The sequence below is a fragment of the Bos indicus genome, chromosome 21 (genome assembly GCF_029378745.1).
Source record: "Bos indicus isolate NIAB-ARS_2022 breed Sahiwal x Tharparkar chromosome 21, NIAB-ARS_B.indTharparkar_mat_pri_1.0, whole genome shotgun sequence".
Lineage (NCBI taxonomy): Eukaryota > Metazoa > Chordata > Mammalia > Artiodactyla > Bovidae > Bos > Bos indicus.
In genome coordinates, this window is record NC_091780.1 from 56713175 (window position 1) to 56741079 (window position 27905).

The 27905-nt window shown below is 47.4% G+C and overlaps 1 protein-coding gene across 3 annotated transcripts in view; it reads right to left on the reverse strand.

The window, feature by feature from the left end:
* Window positions 1-7979: 7979 nt before the first annotated feature.
* FBLN5 (fibulin 5) overlaps window positions 7980-27905 on the reverse strand; it is a 92759-nt gene continuing 72833 nt past the window's right edge. For all 3 annotated transcript variants that reach the window (XM_019983699.2, XM_019983698.2, XM_019983697.2), the window contains 4 exons: window positions 23471-23593; window positions 22250-22376; window positions 18336-18531; window positions 7980-8946 (listed from right to left, as the gene is read on the reverse strand). In XM_019983699.2, the coding sequence (XP_019839258.2) occupies window positions 8785-8946; window positions 18336-18531; window positions 22250-22376; window positions 23471-23593 (608 nt within the window). In that variant the 3' untranslated portion in view covers window positions 7980-8784. The remainder of the gene's footprint in view (window positions 8947-18335; window positions 18532-22249; window positions 22377-23470; window positions 23594-27905) is intronic.

A 27905-nucleotide genomic window follows, 5' to 3' on the forward strand; every position in this document is an offset into this window, starting at 1 on the left:
AAGCCTCTTCAGACAGCCATTTTTCCTTCTTGCATTTCTTTTCCTTTGGGATGGTTTTGGTTACTGCCTCCTGTACAATGTTACAAGCTTCCATCCATAGTTCTTCCAGCACTCTATCAGATCTAATCCCTTGAATCTATTTGTCACTTTCACTGTATAATCATGAGGGATTTGATTTAGGTCATTCCTGAATGGTCTAGTGGTTTCCCCTACTTTTTTCAACTTAAGCCTGAATTTTGCAATAAGGAGTTCATGATCTGAGCCACAGTCAGCTCCTGGTCTTGTTTTTGTTGACTATATTGAGCTTCTCCATCTTCAGTTGCAAAGAACATAATCAATATGATTTTGGTATTGACCATCGTCTGGTGATGGCCATGTGTAGAGTGGTCTCTTGGATTGTTGGGAAAGGGTATTTGCTATGATCAGCATATTTTCTCAATAAAACTTTCCATTTTGTGTGCCAAGGACAAACTTGCTTGTTATTCTGGGTATCTCTTGACTTCCTATTTTTGCATTCCAATCCTCTATGGTGAAAGGACATCTTTTGTCGGTGTTAGTTCTAGAAGGTGTGTGTCTTCGTGTGTGTGTGTGTGTGTGTATGTGTGTGTTAGTCACCCAGTTGTGTCTGACTCTTTGTGACCCCATGGACTGTAGCTCATCAGGCTCCTCTGTCCAGAATTCTCTAGGCAAGAATACTGGAATGAATACCCATTCCCTTCTCCAGGGGATCTTCCCAACCCAGGGGTTGAACCCAGGTCTCTTGCATTGCAGGCAGATTCTTCACCATTTGAGCCATTAGCGAAGTCCTGTAGGTCTTCATAGAACCAGTCTTCTTCGGCATCAATGGCTTGGGTGTAAACTTGGATTACTATGATGCTGAATGGTTTGCCTTGGAAGCAAGCCGAGATCATTTTGTCATTTTTGAGGTTGCACCAAGTACTGCATTTCAGACTCTTTTGTTGACTATGGGGGCTACTCCATTTCTTCCAAGGGATTCTTGCCCACAGTAGTAGATATAATGGTCATCTGAATTAAATTCACCCATTCCCTTCCATTTTAGTTTACTGATTCCTAAGATGTCAGTGTTCACTCTTGCCATCTCCTGGTTGACCATATTGAACTTACCTTGATTCATGGACCCAGCGTTCTTGGTTCCTCCAGACACATCCACAGCTGAGAGTTGTTTCCACTTTGACCCAGATGCTTCATTCTTTCTGGAGCTGTTAGTAATTGCCCCCCTGCTCATACACAGTAACGTACTAGACACCTTCCATTCTGGGGGGCTCATCTTTCAGCTTCATATATTTTTGCCTTTTCATACTTTTCATGGGGTTCTCACAGCAAGAATACTGGAGTGTGTTGCCATTTCCTCCTCCAGTGGACCACAATTTGTCAGAACTCTTCACTATGAGCCATTCATCTTGGATGGCCCTGCATGGCATGGCTCATAGCTTCATTGAGTTACACAAGCCCCTTCGCCGTGACAAGGCTGTGATCCATGAAGGGGGTCCTCCTTTAAATCGCAGCTAAGTCTCAACTCCACTGTGAAAAGGGGGTGTATAGGAAAAGGTTGCTAAGATATAGGTGGATCTGACTAAAGGTTAGTGTCCATAAAACCGCAGTATGTTCTTTATGAGAATTGTTTGGATAAATAATTCTATAAATTGTGAATCTATGAAAAGTGCTAGACTACATTTTACAAAGAATGTTGAGTTATTTGTTATGGGCAAAGAAACTCTGGTCTTTAGAGACAGTGCATTGTCCCGTGTTTAAACAGACTCCAGTTTTTCCCAGCCTCTGCTCCTGACTACATGAAGAATACAGGCACCATGACAAGATGGACTAGGGACAAAGAGAGTGCTGGAAAGATTTTTTTAAAGTGCATTTCTGGGAATGAGTAGGGGTAGCCTGGCTCCTGACCAAGGGGTGTTGTTGGAATGAAGGAAGTCAAGCCTGGAAGGGAGAAACTGGAGGTCAGAAAAGATCCTGAGAATGACTCCTCATGAAGAACATCCACAGGGAAGGCCCAGAATCAAATCACTGGATAAAGATTCTTTCTATTTTGAGCAGGGAAGACAGGAGAAAAACGAGGAAAGGGAAATCATGGCTTTGCTCAGGAAAGGATGTTCCAGAGACTGGAGAGAGGTTCTGTGTGCTTGGGAGAGAAGAGGAAGGGAGGTGGAGAGAGAAGATGTCAAACTATATCCATCATTTTATACTTTGCCACTCGGACCCAGCTCTGCTTTCACTGGACAGGACCCTACCACCAACTTCCAACTCTGGGATGGAGATCAGGGGGTAGGAGTTAGGGGACAGTGTGGAAAAAGAAAGAACAGAGGGAAGAGAATAAAGAGAAGCAATGAGAGGAGAAAGAGGAGGGGAATGAAGGATTCTCCAAACCCCAAGCCCACAACCTTACTCAGAACTCTAATGAGGAAACGGAGTTCTTATTTGGGAGGAGGAACAAAAGAAGCCCCATCCTTGTCTCCATCCTTGCCCTCTTCTTCCCATCTCCCAGCCTTCAACAGATTGTTGAGGAATCAACAAAGGAGTGGAGCGGAGCTGAGTGAAATCTGGTGAAAGTTACAAACTAGAGCAGCCTTGAGGCAGTCTCCCAAGATGGAAGCTTGCAGCTGGAGGGAGTGAGTATGACGAGCAGAGTATTTATTAGCTGAGTATTAGCAGTGTGCTGGCTCGGGATTAGCTGGAAGAAGGAACTTCCTTCCTTTCCAGAGCCTGCCCCATCTCTCCAGCTGCTCCAGAGGAGCAAATCGCTGCTTTTCCACTGCCTTATGGTCACAAATTCTTGCAGCACACCTGCAAGGTCTTCGGCACTTACTTGAGAAAAGTCCTGGCTTTTTATGATGGAAAATGATGCCATGAGTCTTTAAAAGTGGTACTGAGGGCTCTGAGAAGGTTATACATTCCAAAGTTCCAACAGGAAAAAAGCAGGAAGCAAGACGGGCTAGCTCTCCCCAACTCTGGCTAGATTCTGATCTGAAAGGATCCTCTGGACTAACCGTGGTTTTACTGAAAAATGCCAATTATGATTTCAATAGTGCCTTTGCGCATAAAAATGCTGCCTTTGCTGCAGTGTTACTGGCCCACAGCTCTGCTTTTCAGAAAGACTGGGATGATGCTCTATGGAAACGCCAAGCTTGGGGTGGACACTTCTGTGGGGTCTCTTTCAATGTGGAACTAGAAGGAAACGAAATAAAGTAAGACAACAGAAAAATGTAAGGCTACAGGATCACTGTAAAGAGCTAATTTATTTGCAAATACCACAGCTTGGTTTAAATGATGAGTACTTTCTCGGTAAAATTTTTAAGAGCAGAGAATGAAGACTGTAAGAGTGATCTGTGCTCCTATTTAACACAGGGAGTTCAACCTGGTGCCGTGCTCTGTGACAACCTAGGGGGTGGGGTGGGGGTGGGGCAGGAGGGAGGCTCACAGGGGCGGGGATATACGTATAGTTATGACTGATTTGCGTTGTTGTACAGCAGAAACCAACACACCATTATAAAGCAATTATCCTCCAATTTAAAATAAACTTAAAAAAGAAAGGGGCAATCCAAAATAGGGTAAGTTATAAATGGTTTGTACATTAAAGCTCAGAACTCAAGACACACGTTTGAAAGTATAGTAGCTATCTTGTGATAGAAGCCAGTTCTGCAACATCAAATGTATTCTCAGTAGAAAGTAGGAGAGCAAGAATTAGAAAAAAGGCTCGGTTGAAACCAAAACAACCCTTTCCAAACAAAAATTACTTTAAAATGGCATTCAGCAATCCAGTGACTCTCTGGTAGTCCTACTACTACTACTACTACTACTACTACTACTAAGTCGCTTCAGTCGTGTCCGACTCTGTGCAACCCATAGACGGCAGCCCACCAGGCTCTGCCATCCCTGGGATTCTCCAGGCAAGAACACTGGAGTGGGTTGCCATTTCCTTCTCCAATGTATGAAAGTGAAAAGTGAAAGTGAAGTCGCTCAGTCGTGTCTGACTCTTCGCGACCCCAGGGACTGCAGCCTACCAGGATCCTCCGTCCATGGGATTTTCCAGGCAAGAGTACTGGAGTGGGGTGCCATTCAGATTAATAAATTACCAACTTAAATCTTGATAGATATCATAAAGATCTTAATATTTGCATCTATGCACAATTTACTCCTACATTCACCTTACATTATTGCTCAAGAATATTTCAAATTCCTGAAAAAAAAACGGTTGCTAGTCACTGCCTGTCAACATGTCTTTCCCTCTGAGAGGACACCAACAACAAAATAATAGACCATTCCTGTGTTGACACCTGTTTTCTCACCCTAACGGTCAGTTTTACTGATGGATGCTGGCGAAGGTTCCTCACCAGGAATCATTAGCAAATCAAAGATTCTAACTAGATGCTGTCATTTCCCCACCCAGTGCCAAAAACAAACAAACAAAAAAAAACACTACAAAAGTAATAAATCTTGCCTCAGTGCACTCTTTTTGTCCTGAAGCTTCTTGGTTATTATTATTATTTTTTTTTTTTTAGAAAACTTCTTTTAGTTATTTATGTCAGGGATTCTAATGAAGCTATCAGTGATCTGTTAAGTAAAGGCACTAAGACATTTGAGAACAAAAACATCAACAAGAAGGAACAATCTGTATATCTGTGATAGGTGATGGATGTTGGTCAATTTCAAAACAATGAAGAGCTTTACTAAAAGTCTGCTTTTTTTCCCCTAGAGATGAAAACATTGCATTTCAAAGTACATATACCCACAGTATGTACCTCATATCCTAGAGAGAGAAAAAAATCCAGCCTCAGTATCCTAGAGAGAGAAAAATTTTGGCTAACATTGATTTTGTGTTTCCTTTCAGTGTATTTAGTAACTCCTAAGCAGAGGCTTTTGAACTGTGGTGTTGGAGAAGACTCTTGAGAGTCCCTTGGACTGCAAGGAGATCCAACCAGTCCATCCTAAAGGAGATCAGTCCTGGGTCTTCATTGGAAGGACTGATGCTGAGACTGAAACTCCAATACTTTGGCCACCTCATGTGAAGAGGTGACTCATTGGAAAACACCCTGATGCTGGGAGGGATTGGGGGCAGGAGGAGAAGGGGATGACAGAGGATGAGATGGCTGGATGGCATCACCGACTCAATGGACATGAGTTTGGGTAAACTTCAGGAGTTGGTGATGGACAGGGAGGACTGGTGTGCTGCAGTTCATGGGGTTGCAAAGAGCCAGACACGACTGAGCAACTGAACTGAACTGAACTGAAGCAGAGGCATCTTAGTCTAAATTTTAAACACGTGCCTGAGGGCGTTCATAAGAAATTTTGTTGTATGAAATAGATGTCTTAATAATTATGAAAATCTAACCCAAATCATTTTGCTCACACTGCTAAACTGCATCCACCACGATGTATTTCACTTAGTTTTGTCTCAGAGGCTGCATCAACCCTTAGATATTCACAAATTTCTTATCGGGACCTCTATCTATCTCATTCATCTCTCTGAATCCAGAAACTGGCCCAACCCAAGTGGACTGGGTAGATGCTTAACCAAACTGTGTTCTCCTCTTACAATGAAGACTTTTTACAAATAGGATTTCATGTGTTGAGAGAGGAAAAAGAATAGTTGCTCTTTGGTCATGTCATCTCTCTCTGGGGGACCCTTAGACCACCCTCTTGGGTTACCCAGATGAAGAGTTTGTACATATTACAGTAAACAATCAGTCCACAAAAATACATTGAAACCACCAAATAAATGAAGTAATCCGACCAGCTGAAAGATTTTCACCATCTGGGAAAATAACACCCCAAGCGCCAAGACAGTTACCTAAGAAAACTTCTAAGTACGTTACTCAGGCCTGAGAGGCAACAGGTAGGTGGATTCCATGCCAATTAGAAAGTGTTATGATTGGCAAACCGCTGTAAAACTCTAAAACTGCAGTTTAATGGAAACGCTGGCTGTCATCCCCAAAGTACATTTCAAGGAATCGCAGAACTTTAGAATTAAAGGCAGCTGAATGGAAGTTTTCATCCATATTGAACCCAGAAGATTAGGTGGTAACACAAGAACTTCTGCAGGTGTCCCAATTCTTAATCTGGCATTTCTTCCACCACATAACCCTTCATTCCTCTGACGGAGCTGAACAGAGCAGGGTTCATGTGACAAGCTACCGGCCCAGCTCAGAGATGGGGTAGAGCTGATGGGGTGGAGGGTGGGGGGAATGGCCTAATACCTCAGGGTCCAAGGTAACAGCCAGCCCCTGCAAACTCAAGCAGAGTGGGGCACAGTGCTGAGATTCGAAGAGCAGACTTATTCCTGGTCTTGTGAAAACAGTGACACCCAACTATTCTCAAAGGGCGGCCGAAACCAACAGCTTTTTGGGTTCTGGGAGCCTCTGAAACTGTTTCCCAAATGTTTGGGGTTTAGCCCTACAGCACATACACGCTTTGCCCCAAGGCATCTTTCCCTTAATTTTTAGGCCCCAGTGTATTTTAAGGTAAATTGATCCCACATGCTTCTGATTCATTTACACTGAACTCATCAGGCTATGTTTGGAAAGAGCAATCTGAAGGCCAAGAAGCCCTTTGAGACTGCTTTTATGTGCCTTTTTTCTTAGAAACAGGAAGCCACGTCTTGACATGAACAAATAGAATGCAAGCCCTTGAGACTCAGGTCTGGTTCCAAAGGTGGCCCCTCTGAAACCCAAGGGTCCTCAAATCACCAAGACAAGGCTGCCCCTCCTACTTTCTCAGAAATTAAAGGAAACCTTATCCTAGCAGTGTTATGAGCCTGAATCAGTCATTCGGAGTGGCTTGGTGCAGAGCTCACACAAGCCTTTAGCATTCTAACTCCACACCCATTCCTGACACCTAGGACTCCAACATGCAAGGGGAGCCCCAGGCCCAGGGCCACCTCTTCTCTCTGCTCTGCGGGGCTGGGCCTGCAACCTGGCAAGTCTGTAGGAAATTGCTCTTTTCATCTGAGCTGCAAAACTGGGCCGTTCAGTTGTTGATTTGTTGCTGGTGTTACTGTTAACATCCTTGAACCTGACAGAGAAGGCACAGTGGGAAATGGTTTGGAAAGGATTCCTTTTAGGGAGGAAGAAAACATATCCCCTCCAGCGGCTGACCAGAACCAGGAAATGTTTGACTTCGCTTCCTCTCCTTTTAGTATAAAAGAAGCCTGAGGTCTAACTCAGGCAAGATGGTTTTTGGGATACGCGTCAAAAGTCTCAGTCTGCAGACTTTGGAACAAAGTCATCATTCTTTGCCCCAACAACTGGTCTCTCAATTTACTGACCTGTAGTGAGGCCAGCAGTATGAGCCTGGACTCAGTAACAGGTTTGATCTCCGGGATGGGACACAAAGGCAGCTGTCCCAGTCCGTTCTCCCATCTGTGACCTGCTCTGTTGACTCCCTTTAATCCTGGCTGGGGTTCCAAGACTGAAAGGAATCCAGGTCACTAACTAGGAAAAGGACAATGAACTGAACAAGTTACTGAAAAGATGTGGAAGATAAAGTGGCCAGGGCTTGCTCCCATTTGTCTCCCTCTCTTTATACAATGCACTCTCAACTCCACCTACTCACCAAGTTTTAAAAATTCTTAGGCCCTACCTAAGAACAAGTAAATCAGAATCTCTAGGGGTAAGGCCCAGGAAGTCATGTTTTTGTCTTGAAAACTCCACTGGTTATCCTACTACGCCATCAGGGGTGAGGGCCACCGATTTAAAGCAACTTGAATACTTTCCTGTTCTGGAAAAGTACCTGGAAATAATCCACATCACAGAGGGTTTGATCATTGTCTCCTAATGAAATGGACTAGGATTTGGAGTTGATGCTCTCCTCTCCCTCACTCCCATTATGTTTTTAATGGTGATCATGCTCTCTGGAGAGCTTTTCAAGCCAGTACCCAATAAACTAAAGAGAACTAGAACCAACCCCAAAGGCTGAATCATCTCCCATGTCAAAATGAACCAAACACAAGATCTCTTCAAATATTTAATCAGTTTGGAGACCTCTGCCTTCCAACCCAGTTGGGTAAAAATTCAAAAGAAAGCATGATGAAGGGGTCTTCAAAGAAAACACTGGACTAAAATGGAGAGCAGACTGGGTTTGGGAAGACAGAATATAACATGTGCCTTATGACCTTTTGAAGGCATTCTACCTTGGATTAAAAACAATAATCATCATCAAAATGAACAGGAAAGGATTAAACAGTTATACAAATTTAAGGACAACTAAAACTCTTATGGCTGAAAATACCAGACATGGCTTTGAAATAGACTCTTTAAAAACCTTTAGATCATTCTGTGGCTTCTTTCTATAGCCTTCTGTACATGCAAGAAGCAAGCTAGCTACACCTAGAATCCCCGGGAGCTTTGGGGGGCCTTGGCAAAGAAGCAATCAAGGAGAGATAGAGAGAAGGCCTGGAGGAGGTGAGAGGAAGTGGTTCACAGTTTTTGAACGTGGACTCAGACCCTGCAAACCTAATCTATTTTCTTTGAAAACTATGGAAATAAACTGAAGGCCTTGAAAAATCACCGTCGATCTCAGGTCAGTGTGCCAATGATAATGCTTTTCGATAACTGCGTCGTAGAAACTGGGGAAGTATGTCCTTCAAAGTGATGGGTCTGTAATAATAGAGGCGTGGTCGGGACTCATGCTGACTCCTCAGGAGACGTTCAGCCGAAAAGGCCTCACGTCTGTCTCACTCTCGTGCTCTCTCTGGTTTCTCTGCTTCTCTGTCCCTTGGTGCAGTTGGAGGCAGTGTCAGAGGCTGCGGCCCGGCGCTCAGAACGGGTACTGGGACACATATATCCGCAGTCGGATCACAGAGCTGCCTCTGAAGTTGATGACGGTGTTGACCGTGATCATTTCCAAGTCCAGTTGTATGTCCCGGGGCCCTTTGATGGGGCGAGTCATCACCAGGGTGGCACTGATGGGGCCCGTTTGCTGTGGACGGAACCAGGCATACTAGTTAGAGAAGATCTGACCAGCTGAAGGAGCCAAGGGTAAGCTTGACTCTGGAAGCTGTCAAACAGCAGAAAATGGTACAGATGAGCCTATTTGCAGGAACAGGAATAGAGACTTGTGGACACAGAATGGGGAAGGGAGCTTGGGAGAAGTATTGACATATATACAATATCATGTGCAAGATAGCGAGAGGCTACTGTATATAGCACAGGGAGCTCAGCTCGGTGCTCGGTGATGACCTATAAGGGTGGGATGAGGGTGGTGGGACGGAGGCTCAAGAGGGAGGGGATATATGTATACATAAAGCTGATTCATGTTGTACAGTAGAAACTAACACATTGTAAAGCAATTATACTCCAATAATAAAATTTTTAGAAAAAGAAAACAAACAATGGTAGAGAGGGTGAGGAAAGCTGTCCTTCAGGTGACATGGCCTCTGGGACAGTCACTAAAGCTGAAGTCAAGTGGTCTGGTCGCAGCCAGCCTCTGTAGTCCCAGTCGGGGTGCTCCCCCTTGCCCACTGCCAGCAGACAGGCATCCCTTGATGCCCTCCTCCCTGACTTTGCTCATGTTGCCCTGGCTTCTCCCTGCTGCTCCTTCAGGTCTCACTGAAATATCACCTCCTCAGATGAGCTTCTCTGCTTTTCCCAATTTAATTCAGGTCCCTGTGACCCTCTGCCAGTGCACCCCCTACTTTAGCAAGGAAGAGAAGTGTTCATTACCACGTGTCATCATCCACGCTATTTACCAAGTCCATGTCCGGTGTCTAGGTCCACACTAGACTGGGGGTGGGTTTTCCACCGCTGAGCCCTCCAGAACCCAGAATAACGCCTGGCACATGGTAACTGTTCAGTGACTGTGTCTTGAATGAAAGAAGAAACAGTTGCCCGAACTATGTGACTCCAGGCTGTCACTTCACCTCTCTGGACCTCCTCTCTAAAAGGAGAGTTTGTACCAGATCAGTAGTTGCCAAGTAAACAGCTCCATAGCACCTAGGACACTTTCTAAACTAACAGTTCCAGGGGCCCATTCTGAGATTTTCTGCTGCAGTGGATTTTTTTGATGATGCCTGAAGAAGTGTGACTTGTTTACCAGACTCCAGCTGGTTCCAAGTGCAGCCTCTGCTGGAGCTTCTGGCTGGACACACCACACCCCCTGTCCTGCAGCTTCATCACTCTGTGAATCTATCTCTGTCATCCTGATAACTTCATGTGAGCTTTCTTCCTCCACTGAATCTTTTCCTAAAGTTTTTAAGGTGGTAAGGAGAGAAGACTGACATAACTGAGCTTCTGCTATGTGTGAAGTACTCTTCTGGCCACATTTATGTACATATTCTGATTTAATCCCTGTAGAAGCTCTGAAAGGCCTGGCTACTCAGTGTTGGACTAGCAGTATCAGCATCACCAAGGCACTTATGAGGCACCAAGACCTCAGCACCTGCCTAAGGCATGCTAAGCCAGAATCTGTAGCTTAATATAATCTGCAGGTGATTCATGGGCACATCAACAATTGCGATGGCACCCCACTCCAGTACTCTTGCCTGGAAAATCCCATGGATGGAGGAGCCTGGTGGGCTGCAGTCCCTGGGGTCGCTAAGAGTCAGACATGACTGAGTGACTTCACTTTCACTTTTCACTTTCATGCACTGGAGAAGGAAATGGCAACCCACTCCAGTGTCCCTGCCTGGAGAATCCCGGGGACGGCGGAGCCTGGTGGGCTGCCGTCTCTGGGGTCGCACAGAGTCAGATACAACTGAAGCGACTTAGCAGCAGCAGCAGCAGCATCTAAAAGCACAGGACCCAGTCTGGGGACCCCAGCTGTCATACTAAAGGTATGTCTCGTTATCCCCTCGTTTTGTTGTTCCTTGTGAACTGAGTCTCCATAAGTTAAGTCACTGCTTAGAGTCACTAGACCACTTATGGGCAGGGACATGGGGTTCCATTCCAATGCTTTTGACCACAAACTCCAGGCCTTTGTCACTGCACAACAATTATCAGAAAAGACTGATATGTGTTTTATTTCTCCCTAGCACTGCCCTAAAGGACAAATACTCAGAGGGCCAGTGCAATGGCCAGAGAGTAGGTACCTGGAAAAGAAATAGCACAAGAGAACAGGACATGCTGGACGATCCCTTCCTACAAGTTGCAGAGCCCGGCGCTATGTTCAGACAAAGCAACAAGCTCTGCAAAATCAAGAAACTTGGCTTGTTGAAAGCCACACCAGACATTTTATCTGTCTCCATGAAGGGAGAGCTCCCCATAAAGTTCTGGACATCACCAAGAGCTGCCACAGGCATGACAAGGGCAGGGCAGGCAGACAGGTTTCACCCAGTAGTGGGACCTCCCCTGTCCTCTGGGCTATCAGCAGCCTGACACCACACAACTTCCTCTTGGCATCAGCTCCCTCTGTTCCTGTCAGCATCCATGCACTTGGCACCCTCTCATACAGAGGATTGTTCCGACTTCCTTGTCAACTCTTGAAAACCCTTGGAGCTCTGGGCTAGGACTTCAGAGGGTACAGCCATACATGGAAATGCCCAGGGCACTTACAGATCTAAATATCTCACCAGCTTTCACTATTTGCACAAACAAAGGCCAGGGGTTGAGGACCCTGACCTGTGGACAGGCTTGGGCAAGCTGTGGGCAAGCTGTGGGCGGGAGAGTTGCAGAGCCAGGGACAGGGAGTGGAACAGCTGGAAACTTCCCAGTTGTTCCTTTGGGCTGTCCTTGAAAATGTCTCCAGAGTGTGAGAGCATCACTGCCTCTTCTATTTGGAAGTAGTCTTAGAGGTCAACCAGTCTGATCCCCAGCAGGATCAGATCTGCAGCAGCCTGAGAAAGGCCCGCCCACAAACACACAGAGGACTCAAGTGCCTGCCAAGTTTGCTGAGGACAAATATCTCCACTCCTCACTAGGCTTTTAGGGCAGACCCAGGGCACTAATGAGATAGGCCCCCATGAGAGGCTCTGGTCATTAGTGGACTTGGTGATCACTTGGTACAAAATGATGATGGTGATGGTGGTCATAGTTGATACTCAGCGTTTGGCTATGACTTGGGCTTCCCTGGTGGCTCAGATGGTAAAGACTCTGCCTGCAATGTGGGAGACTCAGGTTTGATCTCTGGGTCAGAAAGATTCGTTGGAGAGGGGAAAGGCTACCCACGTCAGCATTCTTGCCTGGAGAATCCCCTGGACAGAGGAGCCTGGTGAGCTACAGTCCATGGGACTGCAAAGAGTCAGACATGACCAAGTGACTGACACTTTCCCTTTCTTTTGCATACATCTCCTTTTTAATCTTTATAACCCTACAAAGTAAGTAGGTTAAGTACATTAGCACATGGTACTAGAGCATCTGACTCCAAAAATCAAGCTTCTAGCTACTAAACTCAGATAAGTTCTCAGTATCTCTCCATTTCCAGACCATCCCAGGCACTTAGTCTACTTGAGAATCACTCCTTTTAATTGTAAATGTTTGCCTGCTTGTTTTTCCCTCCCCTCACAGTGTGGATTCCTCAGGGCAGAAGCTGTGTGTTCCTAAACTCTCAGAGCTGCATATGTAATCGAGCTGAATTAATGTCAGTGACCGAAGGTGGATGCGAAGTCGCGATGCCGGTGAAGGGGCCCGCAGAGGAGTAGCTTGCAAACAGCCCACCTGACTGTCTGTCTTCTTGGGCCTGCCCCTACAGAGGCTCAGGTTTGTCCTGAGTCAACCAGCGAGGTGGCATTGTCTGACGCAGGGCAAGCAGCCAGGCCACAGCAAGTCAGCTTTCCGTGATCCCGTCACCTGATCTCCATGCCCTTTGGCACAGTTTATGCCCCGTGACCGTGCTCCTTCTTCCTGTCATGACTGTCCCTAAGTCACCTGGCCAAAGCCAGTCACCAGTTGTCTGTCCAGGTCTCAGTGGGAGAGAGAGTGCCAGTGGGGGCTCATGAAAGGGCTGTGTGTGAACGTGTGCATGTGAGAATTTGCATGTATGTATGTACCTGTGCACATGAGTGACTGTGTGAGTATACATGTGTATGGACAGGCATGTGTGCATGTGTGTGTACATTTGTGGGTATGTATGTGTGTGGAATGCCTGTTGTGTGAAATGAAGCTCTTCCCAGGAGACTGTAACACCATCAGTGACACTCAGGGTAGCAGAGCCTGAACAGCCATCAACACCCACCCCCAACAAGATGCTGCAGTCCCTTGGGCATCTCCAACATCGCCAACCTCGCCAACTTCGCCAGGGCCCAACGGCTCATAACCTCCTAACAACAGTAGCAGCAGCCACAGAAATGACTCTACCAATACAATCATAATCAGTGCTTATTGGACACTTTCATTTTTTTTGATTAGATGTTAAAGGAGAGATTTTTGTTATCTCAATTTTGGCTGAGACTCCAAAGCTAGACAAGTACTCCGCATCCTAAAGAGAAATGTGAGAGTATGTATAGATACTAGTGGCACACTGTCTGGGTTCTAATGCTGCGCTGGGATTTCCTAAGCTGTAAGATCTGGGGCAAGTTCCTTCACCTCTCGGTGTCTCAGTGCCCTCGTCTGTAAAGTCAGGGAGGGCAAGCAAACTTAGCAGCGGTCCCCAACCTTCTGGGCACCAGGGACTGGTTTTGTGGAAGACCGGAAGCCGGGGGATGGTTTCAGGATGACTCAAGTGCACTACATTTATTGTGCACTTTATTTCTACTATTATTACATCAGCTCCACCTCAGATCATCAGGCAGTAGATCCCGGAGGCTGGGGACCCCTGCCCTAGAGAACAGGGCTGTGACGAAGATGAGAGCAGTGATATATGGAAAATACTTGGCGTATGTCCCGCACCGTACAGGGTCAGCTGCCACTGCTCTTTGTGTAGATTCTCCTGCTGTTGTCATAGAGGACTTGAAGGCCATGGCCCAGCGCCAGATCTGTTTCTCTCACTTTGTCACCTCCAGCCTATATAAGTGTATGAGACACACTTACCAGCCCCCAAATCAAGCTTTCAATGTGGGTCCTCTGAACTTAAGGATGCAGAGAGTATACCGGACTGTCTCAGAGAAGAGAGCCCAGAGATGCTGTGCACCACGCAGGGGACAGGGGGCTGTGGGGGAGCTGGCTATTGGTGTCCTGAAGGCCCAGTGCAAGGTCTGCCCGCCAGGGTGAGGCAACACCCACACATGCAAACTTTCTGAGAGAGCGGTTTGGGGTGGCAAGCAGCCAACCAGAGGCCCTCGCCCACACCTGGGAATGGTCAGTGCAAAGTCCTCAGGGAAGTCTCCAAAGAACCGACAAAGCATCCCATGAAAGCAAGAGCATTTGGGTCCCAGAAGAGAGCACCAGGTCCTGCCTACAATGGCGACAAGGGAGTACGACCCTGGCTCCCCTCACCGCCTCCCTTCCACATCTGTACCCCCAAAACCCCAGAGGAGGAGCCAGGTCAGCACCATCAGTGAGGAAAGGGGAAGAGGAAGGCAGGAAAGAGGCCAAGCTGGCGGGGACTTTACACTGAGAGACTCGGTGGTTGGCTTCTACCTAAATTAGCAGCTGGGACTTCTGATATGGGGGAGAGAGGCAATTCAATAGTAACTGAGAGCATTTGTGAATCCAATGGGCTCCGCCTGAGAGCTCACTCAGGTGTGTGCAGGTTCAAGATAGCCAGAGGAGAAATAGAAAGGTATTGAAAGTTTCATCCTGCTTGTTTGATAAAAAACAGCTGCTCTGTGCTCTAGGCACTGGGCTAAGTAGATGATCTCATCCAATCCCAGAGTTGATACTATCATTATCCCCTCTATACAGATAAGGATGGCTTCCCAGGTGGCACTAGGGGTGCTGCCTGCCAACGCAGGAGACATAAGAGATGCGTGTTCGATCCTGGGTTGGGAAGATCCCCTGGAGAAGGAAATGGCAACCCACTCCAGTATTCTTGCCTGGAGAATCCCATGGTCAGAGGAGCCTGGTGGACTACAGTCCATAGGGTTGCAAAGAGTCAGACACCACTGAAGTGACTTAGCATGCACAGATGAGGAAACAGTCTCAGAGAGGTTAGAGTGTGTGTCCGAGGCCATAGCGTTGGTGAGTTGTAGAAGGAAATGAGGTGGGTCAGCCTGGCTCCACAGCCCATGACTGCGTGGCCTCCTGAGGAGGGCACTGCTGCTTTGCACAGTGTCGGGAGGGAAACCCTACCTCCTCCTGCAGGGAGGCTGCCTGGCTTCACAGGGCCCCTACACCGGGCCTGTCTTCTCTTCCCAAGAGCAGCCTTTAGGACCTTTCTAGCCAGGATCCAGCTTCCCATCCCTAAGTTCCTTCAGCCATTCCCAGGGCAGGTCTATGTGCCCTCATCCCCTCTGTGTCCTGGCATCCTCAGTTGAATAAATGCTAACAAACTAGGGCCCTTCTCAATGTTCTCCAGAGAGAGAGAGCAAACCACATACAGCTCAAAGTTTTGTGAGTTTCAAGGGTCCCCTCATCGCCATAACAATCCAGGCACTAGAGGAAGCTCGAAGGAAGGGGCCCCACCTCCTGGTCACTCACCTGCAGAAGACAATCTTTTTCCCATGAAGGGGCAGCTCTTACAAGTCAGCTACATGGGGAACATTTGGATCAAGAGGATTTTAGTAGGTGGTGACCTGGCCAAGACAAGGCCACCTCCTATTCTGCTGGGGGGAAAACCTAAAGCAGCTGATATACGTGATGGTATTTTAAATCCCCGAGAGGGGCATCTTTGTACCTTATGATTGGGACCTGCTGTGTCTGTACAGACACTAGAGGCCAGATTGGAGAATGCTGGCGGGCTGGGCTTATGCTCAAGGGGGCAGCAAGCCCACAGAGGCAGGCAGAGGTGGGTTCCGCTGGATGGCCACGGCTGATGGGAATGCAAGAAGGACTGACAGAGACGCAGCTCCATCTTTTTCATCTTGAGAAGTTCCTCTACCCTCAACTCATTCTGTCTTTTTACACAGCCCGTGACCCCACTACAGTGTTCTACAGATGCTGGGTCCACAGGTGCGTTATCACATGTGACCTGGCCCTGTTAGAGTCTTGCCAAAAACATATTAGTGAGGAAACAGACATAATACTCGCTCCTGAGGCCTTTCTAATCTGGTATAATCCTGCTTCTGAAACCTCTCTGTTTTCAGATGGTCCCAGCCCCAGAGGCAAAGACTGGAAGAGAAGGGTTTGGGAGAGGGTGGGGAGAGCTCAGACACTTGGTTCTTTCACCAGCCCACAGGCTGAAGCTGTGAACTTCTGAGTCGAGTGCCCCACACTGACCCTGGAGGACCACATACTGTGTTCATTAGAAATGCAGATTCCCAAGGTGAACCATGGCCCCCAAGGGTATCAAGTCCTAATCTCTGGGCCCTATAAATATTACCTTATATGGAAACAGGATCTTTGCAGATGGGATTAAGTTAAGGATCTCAACACAGGGGGATTATCCTGGATTATCTGGATTATCTGCTGCTAAATCAGTCCTGTCTCTGTGTGACCCCAAAGACGGCACCCAACAGGCTCCTCTGTCCCTGGGATTCTCCAGGCAAGAATACTGGAGTGTGTTGCCATTGCCTTCTCTGCTGGATTATCTGGGTAGGCCTAAATACAATCACAAGTGACATTCTAAGAAACGGGGAGATTTGATACACACAGAAGAGGAGGGACTGTGACAACAGATGCAGAGATTGGAGTGGTGTGGTCACGAATCAAGAAGACTGGCAACACCAGAAGCTGGAAGAGACAAGGAATGGATTCTCCTCTGTAGCCTCTGGAGGGAGCACGGCCCTGCTGACATCTTGATTTCAGCGCGTGCGTGGGTGTGCTAAGTCACTTCAGTTGTGTCTGACTCTTTGACCCCATGGACTATAGCCTGTCAGGCTGCTCTATGCATGGGATTCTCTAGGCAAGAATACTAGAGCGGGTTGCCATGTCCTCCTTCAGGGCATCTTCCCGACCCACTGATGGAACCCGCATCTCTTACATCTCCTGCATTGGCAGGTAGGTTCTTTACCACTAGCTCCACCTGGAAGTCCAGAGCAGTGGGTAGATTCTAGCACCGTGACAATGATTTCGGACTTCTGACTTCCAGAATAAATTCCTGTTGTCCTAAGCCGCCAAACTGGTGACAATTTGTTACAGCAGCCATCAGAAACCGATACACTAGGTCTTAGCCACCATCTTCTGAAATAAAGTCTCTAGAGAGGAAGTTCTGGAATTCACTTTTTCAACAAGCATCCAAATTCACACTGAAATGTGAAAAGCACAGCTGTAAGACAGTGGGCTCCAAAGACACATGACCACTCCAGAGGCTGAGGGAAACGAAGCTCAGTAATAGAAATGGCACAGTACCACGTGTGTAATCTACAAATAAGCACATGCATTTAGGATGTGTGCTCTAAAATTTGTTCCTGATAAATCCACATCAATTTATCCTGATATGGCTAAATCAATGTTAGCCAACCAAACTTTCTACAGTGATAGAAATGTTCTGTATCCAAGCGAATACAGCAGCGGAGCACCTGAAATGTAGTTAGTGCAACGAAGGAAACTAATTTTTAATTTTACTTATTTTACTTCATTTTCATTTTAAATTTAAAGAACCATATGGCTACTGTGTCGGACAGCACAAGTAGAGCCCACTTCTTTGAGGAATGCCTTTAAGTTCATTGCTATGTAAGTGCCATGAAGGCAGGCATTCGGGACCTTTTTGTTCATTGCTGCAGTCAGTTTCTAGAAGCAAATAGTGGGGACTTGATGCGTTTTGAGTGTACGCTCAGTTGCTTCAGTCATGTTGGACTCTTTTGTGACCCCATGGACTGTAGCCTGCCAGGGTCCTCTGTCCATGGAATTTTCCAGACAAGAATACTGGAGTGCGTTTCCTCCTCTAGGGGATCTTCCTGTCCCAGGGATGGAACCTGTGTCTCCTACAGCTCCTGTATTAGTAGACAGATTCTCTACCTGGGAAGCCCAGGGACTTGAAAGAATATACATATACATATACAGACATAGATATAGATATGTCTATATCTGTAAATATAACTGAATCACTTCGCTGTACACCTGAAACTAACACAACATTGTAAATTGTCTATACTTCAATTTTTTTTAAATGGTTAAAAAAAAAAAGAAGAAGTGCAGGGAGAAAGAGACCTACCATTGCATCTTGGCCTAATTTCTCATTGCACAGATAAGGATCAGAGGAGGAGCAATGTTCTCAAGGCCGCTCAGAAAGTGAGAGGAACCAGGACAGTGGAGTCCTGACTCCCATCCACTTTCCCCTCCTGCCTCCACACCCACCCCTCCGAACTGCACTCTGGCCTGTTTCTAGAAGCACACTCCGGGCTAGACAACAGAACAGCTTGTGGAAGATGGTGACCACCACTCAGCAACCCCTCTTACCCGCATATAGAATTCTCTGCCCTCATTCCCAGACTTGATCTGGAAAATGTAATAAGCCCCAGGGTAGCGGGTCGTTGCTTGCATTTGGAAGATGTCAGCGGGAACAGAGCGTCCTGACACCACGTCCATATCCCGGTACAAGATGGTGAAGGGCTGGTCTCTACAGCCAGGATTCTCCGCGGGACACATACAGCGGCTGTCGGGAAGGGAAATCATGTGAGAAAGCGGCAGATCCTTTCCAGATGCTGGTTGTACCTACCTCTGTGCTTGAAACATGGAAAAGAAGGACACCCCCTTTCTACCATCCAAATGCTGTGGCTGTGGAGGCCCTCTCATTCTGTCTCTGGTCTAAAAACTCTCCAGCATGTAGGTGAGCCCTCTGTTTCCTAGAGAACGGCCTGTTCTGGCCAATCAGATAGTCCTGCTACTGAAGCATAAACCTGAGTTGCCTGGTTTTCAGAACACTGGGACATCCTGTAATACACTTCATGTTTGTCACATATTTAGTTGGCAAAAGTGTGCTGCATAGTCCTTCACTTCCCAACCATCCATACTCATTGAGAAGCTTTAAAAATGAGAAATTACAATAGATGGATGGGTCTTGACTGGTCTTTTTTACATTTTCTATTGTACTTACCCCAGTCTGTGTGGAATAGAATTGGGTATTTCCTTTCTTTAAACAAAACATCAGAACTCGCTATGTACAAGATACATTAGGACAGGACTTTCAGATGTTAGGACACTTATTGCAATGATAAATTTAATTATCTTAAATTCACTCTTTAATAGGAGAAATAAATCATAGACGCAAATGTCTGATACAAAGCATCTCATTTGAGACACTAGTAATAGCATAGTCTAACTATGTATATATTTAACATAGTATAACATAGTATAAAGTTGACTCATTACCAAGGTATGCATTTTACAGACACCCCTGGATTTATCCTGAATCACCACCCCCATCTCTCCCCTCAGTCCTGAGATTCCCCCTAGGGGTCCGAGTGCATAACAGGATGAGGATATCTGTTGATCTATGCCTTGGTGGCCAAAACTGGGAGTAAGTTTTTCTGTTTCTGTCACTCTCCCCTGACTTCCAATCCATCTTCAAAATCTATCCGTTCTACTTCTAAAATGTAGTCCAAATCCAGCTACTCCATCTCCACTGTGAGTGCACCGCCTTGATGTCTCACCTGGACCTTGTGACAGCCTCCTTGATGGAACGGAAGGCTCTCCCACTCCAACCTATTACACCGCAGGCAGAGTGCCCTTCGTCAAACATAAATCAGATTATGTCTGTATCCTGCTTCAAAGGTTCTACAGTGGCACCCATTGCAACTTGCATAAAAACTAAACACATACTCTAACCTCTAAAACCTCATGAGGTCTGGTCTCTGTTAGTTTCTCTAACTTCCTCACAGGTCACTGTCCATGTCATTGATGAGGCTGCAGCTTCTTCCCGTCCCTGAAGACATCAAGGTCACTCTTGCTCATAGCGTTAAACACGCTGTTCCCTCTGCTCTTCTACTCTGTTAACATCGACTCACCTTTCCATTCCAGCTCAAGGGTCATTTACTCAGAGGGGCTTTTAGACTCCCCAGACTAGACCAAGTCCAGCCTACTCTTTCACTTTGTAAATTTCCATTCTTCCTGTTCACAGCCCCTACTACCATTGAGGATCATGCATTCATTATGTGACCATTTGTTCATCGTCTTTCTCCTGCACCAGCAATAAGAACAAACACCACAGCACCTGGCACTGGGCACAGACCAGGAGTTTGACTAACACTTGATAAATGAGGGTATAAAAAGAATTTTTAGGGGCTTCCCTGGTGGCTCAGTGGTAAAGAATCTGCCTGCAGGAGAGGTTGGAGCCACATGCAGGAGGTACGGGCTCTATCCCTGGTCTGGGAAGATCCCATATGCCAAAGAGCAATTAAGCCCATTGCCACAAATATTGAGCCTGGGCCTGGGAGCCACAACTGCGGAGCCTTCACTCTGAAACTACTGAAGCCCATGTGCCTAGAGCCTGTGCTCTGCAACAAGAGAAGCCATCTCAATGAGAAACCCTCGTACTGCAAATAAAGAGTAGCCCCTGCTAACCGCAACTAAAGAAGAGCCCGAGAAGCAATAAACACCCAGCACAGCCAAAAATAAGTAAATAAAATTACTTTTTAAAAAGGAATTTTTAAAGTTTTGTTTTTTTAAACAGCCAAGTCAAGATGTTCCGGGTGCCAAAATAGCCACATTAAAATGTCACATGTCACACAGAAACTAATTGTTTTCTAAAAGAGATGTGGAGGAGGGAGAGATGGCTCCCAGCTGAAGAGGATTGCAAACAGCTGGGAGGTGGCACTGGCACCCAGATCTGAAAGATGGGGCAAGTCTGTCCCGGTGGCAATGGCAGGAAAGCCTTCCATGTGCAGAAAACGTGTGCACAGAAGCCGGGAGGCAGGACATTCCGGGCTGTGGGTGAAGGTGAGGGCAGGTCATGCTCAGGTTGGCAGGAATACAGGACACCTGAACAAGAAAATGAGCTGGATAAGGGCGGCTGAAGTGAAACTGGAATGGGGCCTGAAGGCAGGGTGCAGGAGTCTCCCAGGGCTCTCAGCGGCTCGTCGGGGCCCTGCCAGTAACACCAGCTCAGGGCGGGTCCCCACCACAGACAAGTGAGACCTGGAGAAACCCAGGGACAACCAGGAATGGGAGTCGGTGAGGGTGGAGTTCTGCTTTGCCACAAAGGGCCCTGGAACCAGAAATCAAAGAATGCTGTTCCACAGGGCTACTTAGAAGCACAGCTCTTAGCAGCCAGCAAAGACTCCTTTAGGACCTGTCTGTTCCTGCTTTGTCCTTTTCTGCCAGCTTTTGATCAGAGCAGGAAGCATACTGGTAAGGCGTGAATTCCTCTTAGGAGCTGTGTCCTTAGAGGGCATGCATGATGGACGTGTCCCTTCATCCCTGTATCCCAGTTGGGAGGGCTGGGAGCTGTGGGGGTAGTAAACAGGTGACTGGAAGGGAGGAGGGCAGAAGACATCCGTGTGTGTGTGTGTGTGTGTGTGTGTGTGTGTGTGTGCGCGTGTGCGCGCGTGCGTGCCTACTGCAATGCACGCAGGCTGCAGTGGAACTAAAACAGTTAAATAGGAACTAAACAGTAAGAAAAGGAATTCCTAGTACACGGGGGCAGAAAACCACTGTTCTAGTGTATTCACTCTGTAGAGGTTGTCTTCACTTCGGTGCTCACCTCAACGAAATATTTGCCATCTGGTGATTTCATTCAATCACTATTATGACTTCAAAAACTTGATTAGAGCAAGCTAGGTATCCTCAGTTATGAGAACTCTCTAGCGATCTGTCCAGCCTCTTGCTACTCCCAACAAGGTCCAGGAAGGCTGCAAGCATCCATTTCACCTGGGGGCTTGTCTGCAAGGCCGAGTCTCACACCAGATCAGGCCCACAGAATCAGAATTGGGCCACTAACAAGATCCCTGGGTGGCTTCTATGCATGTGATCTTTGAGAAGCCCAGCTCTAAAGACCCTGTATATCCACCAAAACAGCAACAACATCCAGGACAAAGTCATTAAAGGGAAAAGGAGATTCATGAACCCCAGCTCTCCTCTTGATTAGCTTTCTAGAGAATCTTCATATAGCTCTGGCATGAGCGGGGGAACGGTAGAGACGTGTGGTGGGGGAGGCGGGCGTGCATGTGTTGTGTTCAGTTCAGCCGCTCAGCGCTGTCCGACTCTTTGCGACCCCATGGACTGCAGCATGCCAGGCCTCCCTTGTTGTATAGGAGACAGTAGACCACATCTCCCACTACCCTGGGAGGTACTCTCTCCTTGACACCTCACCGGCAGATTTCTGAAACAGGCTCCTCATCCACATTCCCATCTCCCCAGGGGAAGCCATGACTTACTTATCACTGATCCGCAGATAAGGCTCCTCACAGCGGATGGGGTCAATGCACTTGAAGCCCCCTTGCAAATTGTAGCAGGTCTGCTGCAGGATGCACGTGTGGTTTCTGTGCTCACACTCGTTGATGTCTGAAATGCGTGATAGACAAGAGGCTGAAGCCAGGCAGCACTTCCGAGGTGCCGGTCCCGGGGCCAGACGGGTGGGAGTTGGGGTGGAGGCGGCCTGGGTCTTTCTACAGAGCTACACTAGCCAGTATGGCAGCCACCAGCCACACGTGACCACTGAGCACTTGAAATGTGACTAGTCTAAACTGAGATGTGCTGTAAGTGGAAAATACAGATGAGAGTCCAACAACTTAGTAAAGCCAAAGAATGTAAAGCATTGATAATTTTTATATTGAGTACATAGTAGACTGGTAATATTTTAGATATATAGCTCTAAATAAAATATGCTCTAAAATTAATTTTACCTGTTTCTTTCTATTGTTTTAATGTGACTACTAGAACATTTAAAATTACATATGTGGCTCACGTTTATAGCTCACAATATATTTCTACTGCTTGGCACTGTTGTGTGGAGAATTCTTGCTTGGTGTTGGGATAAGGCAAGTCCCAAGGAGCTTAAAATGAATCTGTTGCCCAGCTACAGCCTCCTCCATCTGCCCCAGTAGGTGAGCATGGGCTGGAAAGCATCTTGAGCAGCCAATCTTGGGGAGACCCCAAGGGTCTGTGAAGGGAGACCCCCTTCACAGCCAGGGTCACGACCCTTTGAGGCAGGCAGCAGTCAGAGGATGCAGGTGGCCCCCGCCTGTGTCCATTCTCTAGGAAGTTGGTAGAGAAAGGCTGACCAGGCTGCTCTCCAGGGACCATGAGAAAACCGGCTCATGGACCACGACCCGGCCATCAGAGGTCCTGGTGGGGTCTGGAGCCTTCCTCAGAGGGGCTGCAGAGACCTGCCTGGGGAGGCAGGACCAGCTGCGTGTACCTGCAGAGGGTATTCCAGCAAGGAGAGTGACCTTGTCCTTTCTGAAGCCAAAGGATGGGGTTGCAGGGCAGGAAGGTACCAGCCCAGGCATCCTGCCAAGAGCCTGCCACACTGGGAGTCACCAGCACCCATTCACACCCTCACCCCTGCCACCTTCCCCAGGCAAAGACATCCAGGTGGCCCTCTGAGCCAGCCCCATCTCACACCTCCCCCAGCTGGGTCCCTCTAGCAGCCTCACCCTGGCAGCTCCGGTTGTCATCCAGCAGGATGTAGCCAGCTGGGCAGGAGCAGAAGTATGTGCCTGGCTGGTTCACACACTCGTGTTGGCAGAGGAACTCAGAGAAGCTGCATTCGTCCATATCTGGGGGAGACAAGTTACACACGCCATTTATAATCATAAACTACCTGGGCATGGGAACTTACTGCTATTCTAGCTTTATTTATCCCAGCCTGCACACTCTCCTTGGTCAGCAAGGAGATCAAATCAGTCAATCCTAAAGGAAATCAACCCTGAATATTCATTGGAAGGACTGATGCTGAAGCTAAGGCTCCAATACTTTGGCCATCTGATGCAAAGAGCCGACTCATTGGGAAAGACCCTGATGCTGGGAAAGACTGAAGGCAGGAGGAGAAGAGGATGAGAGAGGATGAAACGGTTGGATGGCATCACGGACTCAATGGACATGAGTCTGAGCATGATGAAGAGAGACGGGGAAGGACAGCAAAAAGTCTGGTGTGCTGCAGTCCATGGGGTCGCAATGAGTCAGACATGACTTAGCAATGAACAATAGTAGCCACACTCTCCTGACACATAGGATAGCTTCTCTGCCAAGAAGTTTCCAATTCATTTTTGAACACTTCTGGTGATGGGGAGCTCACTACCTACCAAGGAAGCCCATTGGACAGCTCTAATTGGTAGAAAATTCTCTCCTTCATGAAGCTAAACTCTGTCTCCCTCAAGCTTCCAACACCGTTTGCCTCTGGCTCAGCTACATCATCTACTCATCACTGTCTCATTTTGCCCTGTAGGTGAATCTACCCTCTACATCTGGAGGTGAGATTTGTTTGTCTGCTGGAGTTTTCTGGGTGCAGAGCTCTTCCCCAGACCTAAAAAACACATTCACTGGACCTAGTCTTCTGAAAGGGCAACTTTACCAGTGCCTTGTTGTTATTTAGTCACTAAGTCATGTCTGACTCTTTGCAACCCCATGGACTGCAGCACGCCAGACTCCTCTGTCCATGGGATTCTCTAGGCAAGAATACTGGAGTGGGTTGCCATGCCCTCCTCCAGGGACTTTCCTGACCCAGGGATCAGACCCACGCCTCTTATGTCTCCTGCATTGGCAGACAGGTTCTTTACCACTAGCGCTTCCTGGAAAGCCCTAGTTACCAGTGCCAACTCCCCTCTAATCGCCCGCAAGTTGAGAAACAATATTATTCCTAAAATCACAACTAAAAGGGACATCTCCAGAAGGCCAGGGGGTGTGAATTTTATTAAAACTTCATTGTATCCAAAAACTTCCCTGAGGGACTTCCCTGGTGGTCCAGTGGCTAAGACTCTGTCCTCCCAATGCAGGAGGCCCAGGTTCCATCCCTGGTCCAGGAACTAGATCTCACACGTTGCAGCTAAAGATGTCACATGCTGCAATGAAGATCGAAGAGTCTGTGTGCTGCGACTAAGCCCTGGCACAGCCAAATAAATAAATAAATACTAAAAAACTTCCTTGAAAGGGAAAACTCTGTGTGGCATGGGGTGGCCCGCCTGCCTCAGGTGGTCCCTGGGATGTAGGACCTGGCGCTGGGCCACTCTCCAGCCACAGAGGTGGGGACCTGAAGAGGGAGCCATTGAACTTGTAGACTGTGGCCAGGGATACAAAAGCAGGCGCTCCAGAAGAGTCAGCTCTTCATCACACACAGTGTTTGGCAAGAGAACCCCCATTTGAGCCTCACGCGATAAGCACGCCAAAGAAAACATGTTTTTCTTTTATTTGTTGTGTTCCCGAAAACTTGCTTTCACTGGCTTCCCCATGTGACATGTCCTGGGATTGCTCTCTGGAATCACCCAGAGAGGGTGTCAGCGCATGGGAGGCTGCTCCTCCACTATGCGATAATTCCTGTGTTACATGCCTGCTATCTCTCACATTTGAGAAGGAAAAACTCCTTTCCTTCTCTCCCAGGGGCCTCCAGGCAATGGGTTAAGAGCCAGCAGAACTGAGATGCTGCTTTGAAAAGTTAAAGCATGCTTGGTGAGTCAGATCTGCTCTGTCCTGCCCACTCCCGCTCCCTGGGGAGCCTCGTAGAGTCTGGTCTTGGCCCCAGCCATCCTAACAGAGTGTCCTGTTTATTTCTGTTAAGCGTGTAGATTCCATTCATACCTTTAGTAGAAGGCAGTGGTAAAACCTGTCATTTCCTGAGAGCTCGCTGTGTACCAAGCCCTGGGTTACATGCGCTACACGCCTCATCTTATTCAATCCTCACCTCAGCCCTAGAAAGGGGTGCTATTACTAACCATACTTGACAGAGAGGAGATTGAGGCTCACAGAGATTAGGTAACCTTTTTTTTTTTACTTTTTGGCCACACCATGCGGCATGTGGGATCTTAATTCCCCAACAAGGGATCAAATCTGCCCCCTGCATTGGAAGCACAGAGTCTTAATCACTGGACCACCAGGGAAGCCCCAAGGTTAGGGACTTTGACTAAATTTACAGATAACGGGTAAGCAGTAAAGCTGGGATTTGAACCTGGCCAGCCAGACTCCAGATTCTATACTCATCAACACAATGCCATAATGTCTCTCTGAGTAAATCCTGCCTGAATTGGACTCCAAATTGGTGGATCTGGGGAGTCCTGGGCTTGGGAAGTTCCCTGGCTGGGGTTCGCCCCACTGCAGATGGAGAGATAGCAACCACCTCCACCTAACAGACCCCTCTGCTTATGTTAGGGCCACAATCCCCAGACTTTACTAAGGACTGTGGCTCCATCCTCCATAAGCAGAAATACAATGGACCTAGAGAAAAAGAGTTATGACAAACCTAGACTGCATATTAAAAAGCAGAGACATTATTTTGCCAACAAAGCTCCATCTAGTCAAAACTATGGTTTTTCCAGTAGTCATATGGATGTGAGAGTTGGACTGTAAAGAAGGCTGAGTGCCAAAGAACTGATGCTTTTGAACTGTGGTGTTGGAGAAGATGCTTGAGAATCCCTTGGACTGCAAGGAGATCAAACCAGTCCATCCTAAAGGAAATCAGTCCTGAATATTCATTGGAAGGACTGATGCTGAAGCTGAAGCTCCGGTACTTTGGCCACCTGATGTGATGTGATATGATGTGAAGAGCCAACTCGTTGGAAAAAACCCTGATGCTGGGAAAGATTGAGGGCAGGAGAGGGGGACGACAGAGAATGAGATGGGTAGATGGCATTCAATCTTCACCTCAGCCCTAGAAAGAGGTGCTATTACTAAACATACTCAACAGAGGGGAGAGTGAGGCTCACAGAGGTTACCCATTCAATGGACATGAGTTTGAGCAAACTCTGGGAGATAGTGAAGGACAGGGAAGCCTGGTGTGCTAAGTCCATGGGTTCGCAGAGTCGGACACTACTGAGCAACTGAACAACAATAAGTAAGTGAAGTAAGTCAGAAAGAAATATCATATGTTAATGCATATACGTGGAATCTAGAAAAATGGTATAAATGATCTTATTTGGAGAGCAGAAATGGAGACACAGACATAGAGAACAAATGTATGGATACCAAGGGAGGAAGATTGGGATCGGAAGAATTGGGAGACTGGGATTAATGTATATACACCGCTGCTGCTGCTGCTGCTAAGTCACTTCAGTCGTGTCCGACTCGGTGCAACCCCATAGACGGCAGCCCACCAGGCTCCCCCGTCCCTGGGATTCTCCAGGCAAGCACACTGGAGTGGGTTGCCATTTCCTTCTCCAATGCATGAAAGTGAAGTGTGAAAGTGAAGTCGCTCAGTCGTGTCCAACTCTAGCAACCCCATTGCAGACTACCAGGCTCCTCTGTCCATGGGATTTTCCAGACAAGAGTACTGGAGTGGGGTGCCACTGCCTTCTCCAGTATGTACACTACTATGTATAAAATAACTAGCTTACGAGAACAGACTGCATAGCACAGGGAACTCTACTCAGTGTTCTGTGGTGACTGAAAACGAAAGCAAGTCCAAAAAAGAGGGGATATGTGTATACATATAGCTGGTTCACTTTGCCATATGGCAGAAATGAACACAACATTGTAAAGCAACTGGACTCCAATAAAAATTACTATTAAAGACTGAAGCAGGAATAAAAAAGAAATACAGGCCAGTTTCTGGCAAGGAGCACAGTTTCAAGCATCCACATGAGAGTCCATCATGGTCTCCTGGGTCAGCTCACTTAGCAAATCTCTAAGGGACATGGGGCTGCACAGAGGGGCCACAGCAGCTGGAACAACACAGCAAAGGTCACAGATCCTGGCCAGGAAACAAGCAGCACAGAAAGGGAGTAAGTAGGAAGGGACAGACGACAAGCTCCCAGCAAACATCCCCGCAACTCCTATCTGACTCTCTGCGACCCCATGGACTGTAGCCCGCCAGGCTCCTCAGCAGAGGGGAGATTTGTCCTGTCCATGGGGTTTTTCAGGTAACAATGTTTGAGTGGGTTGCCA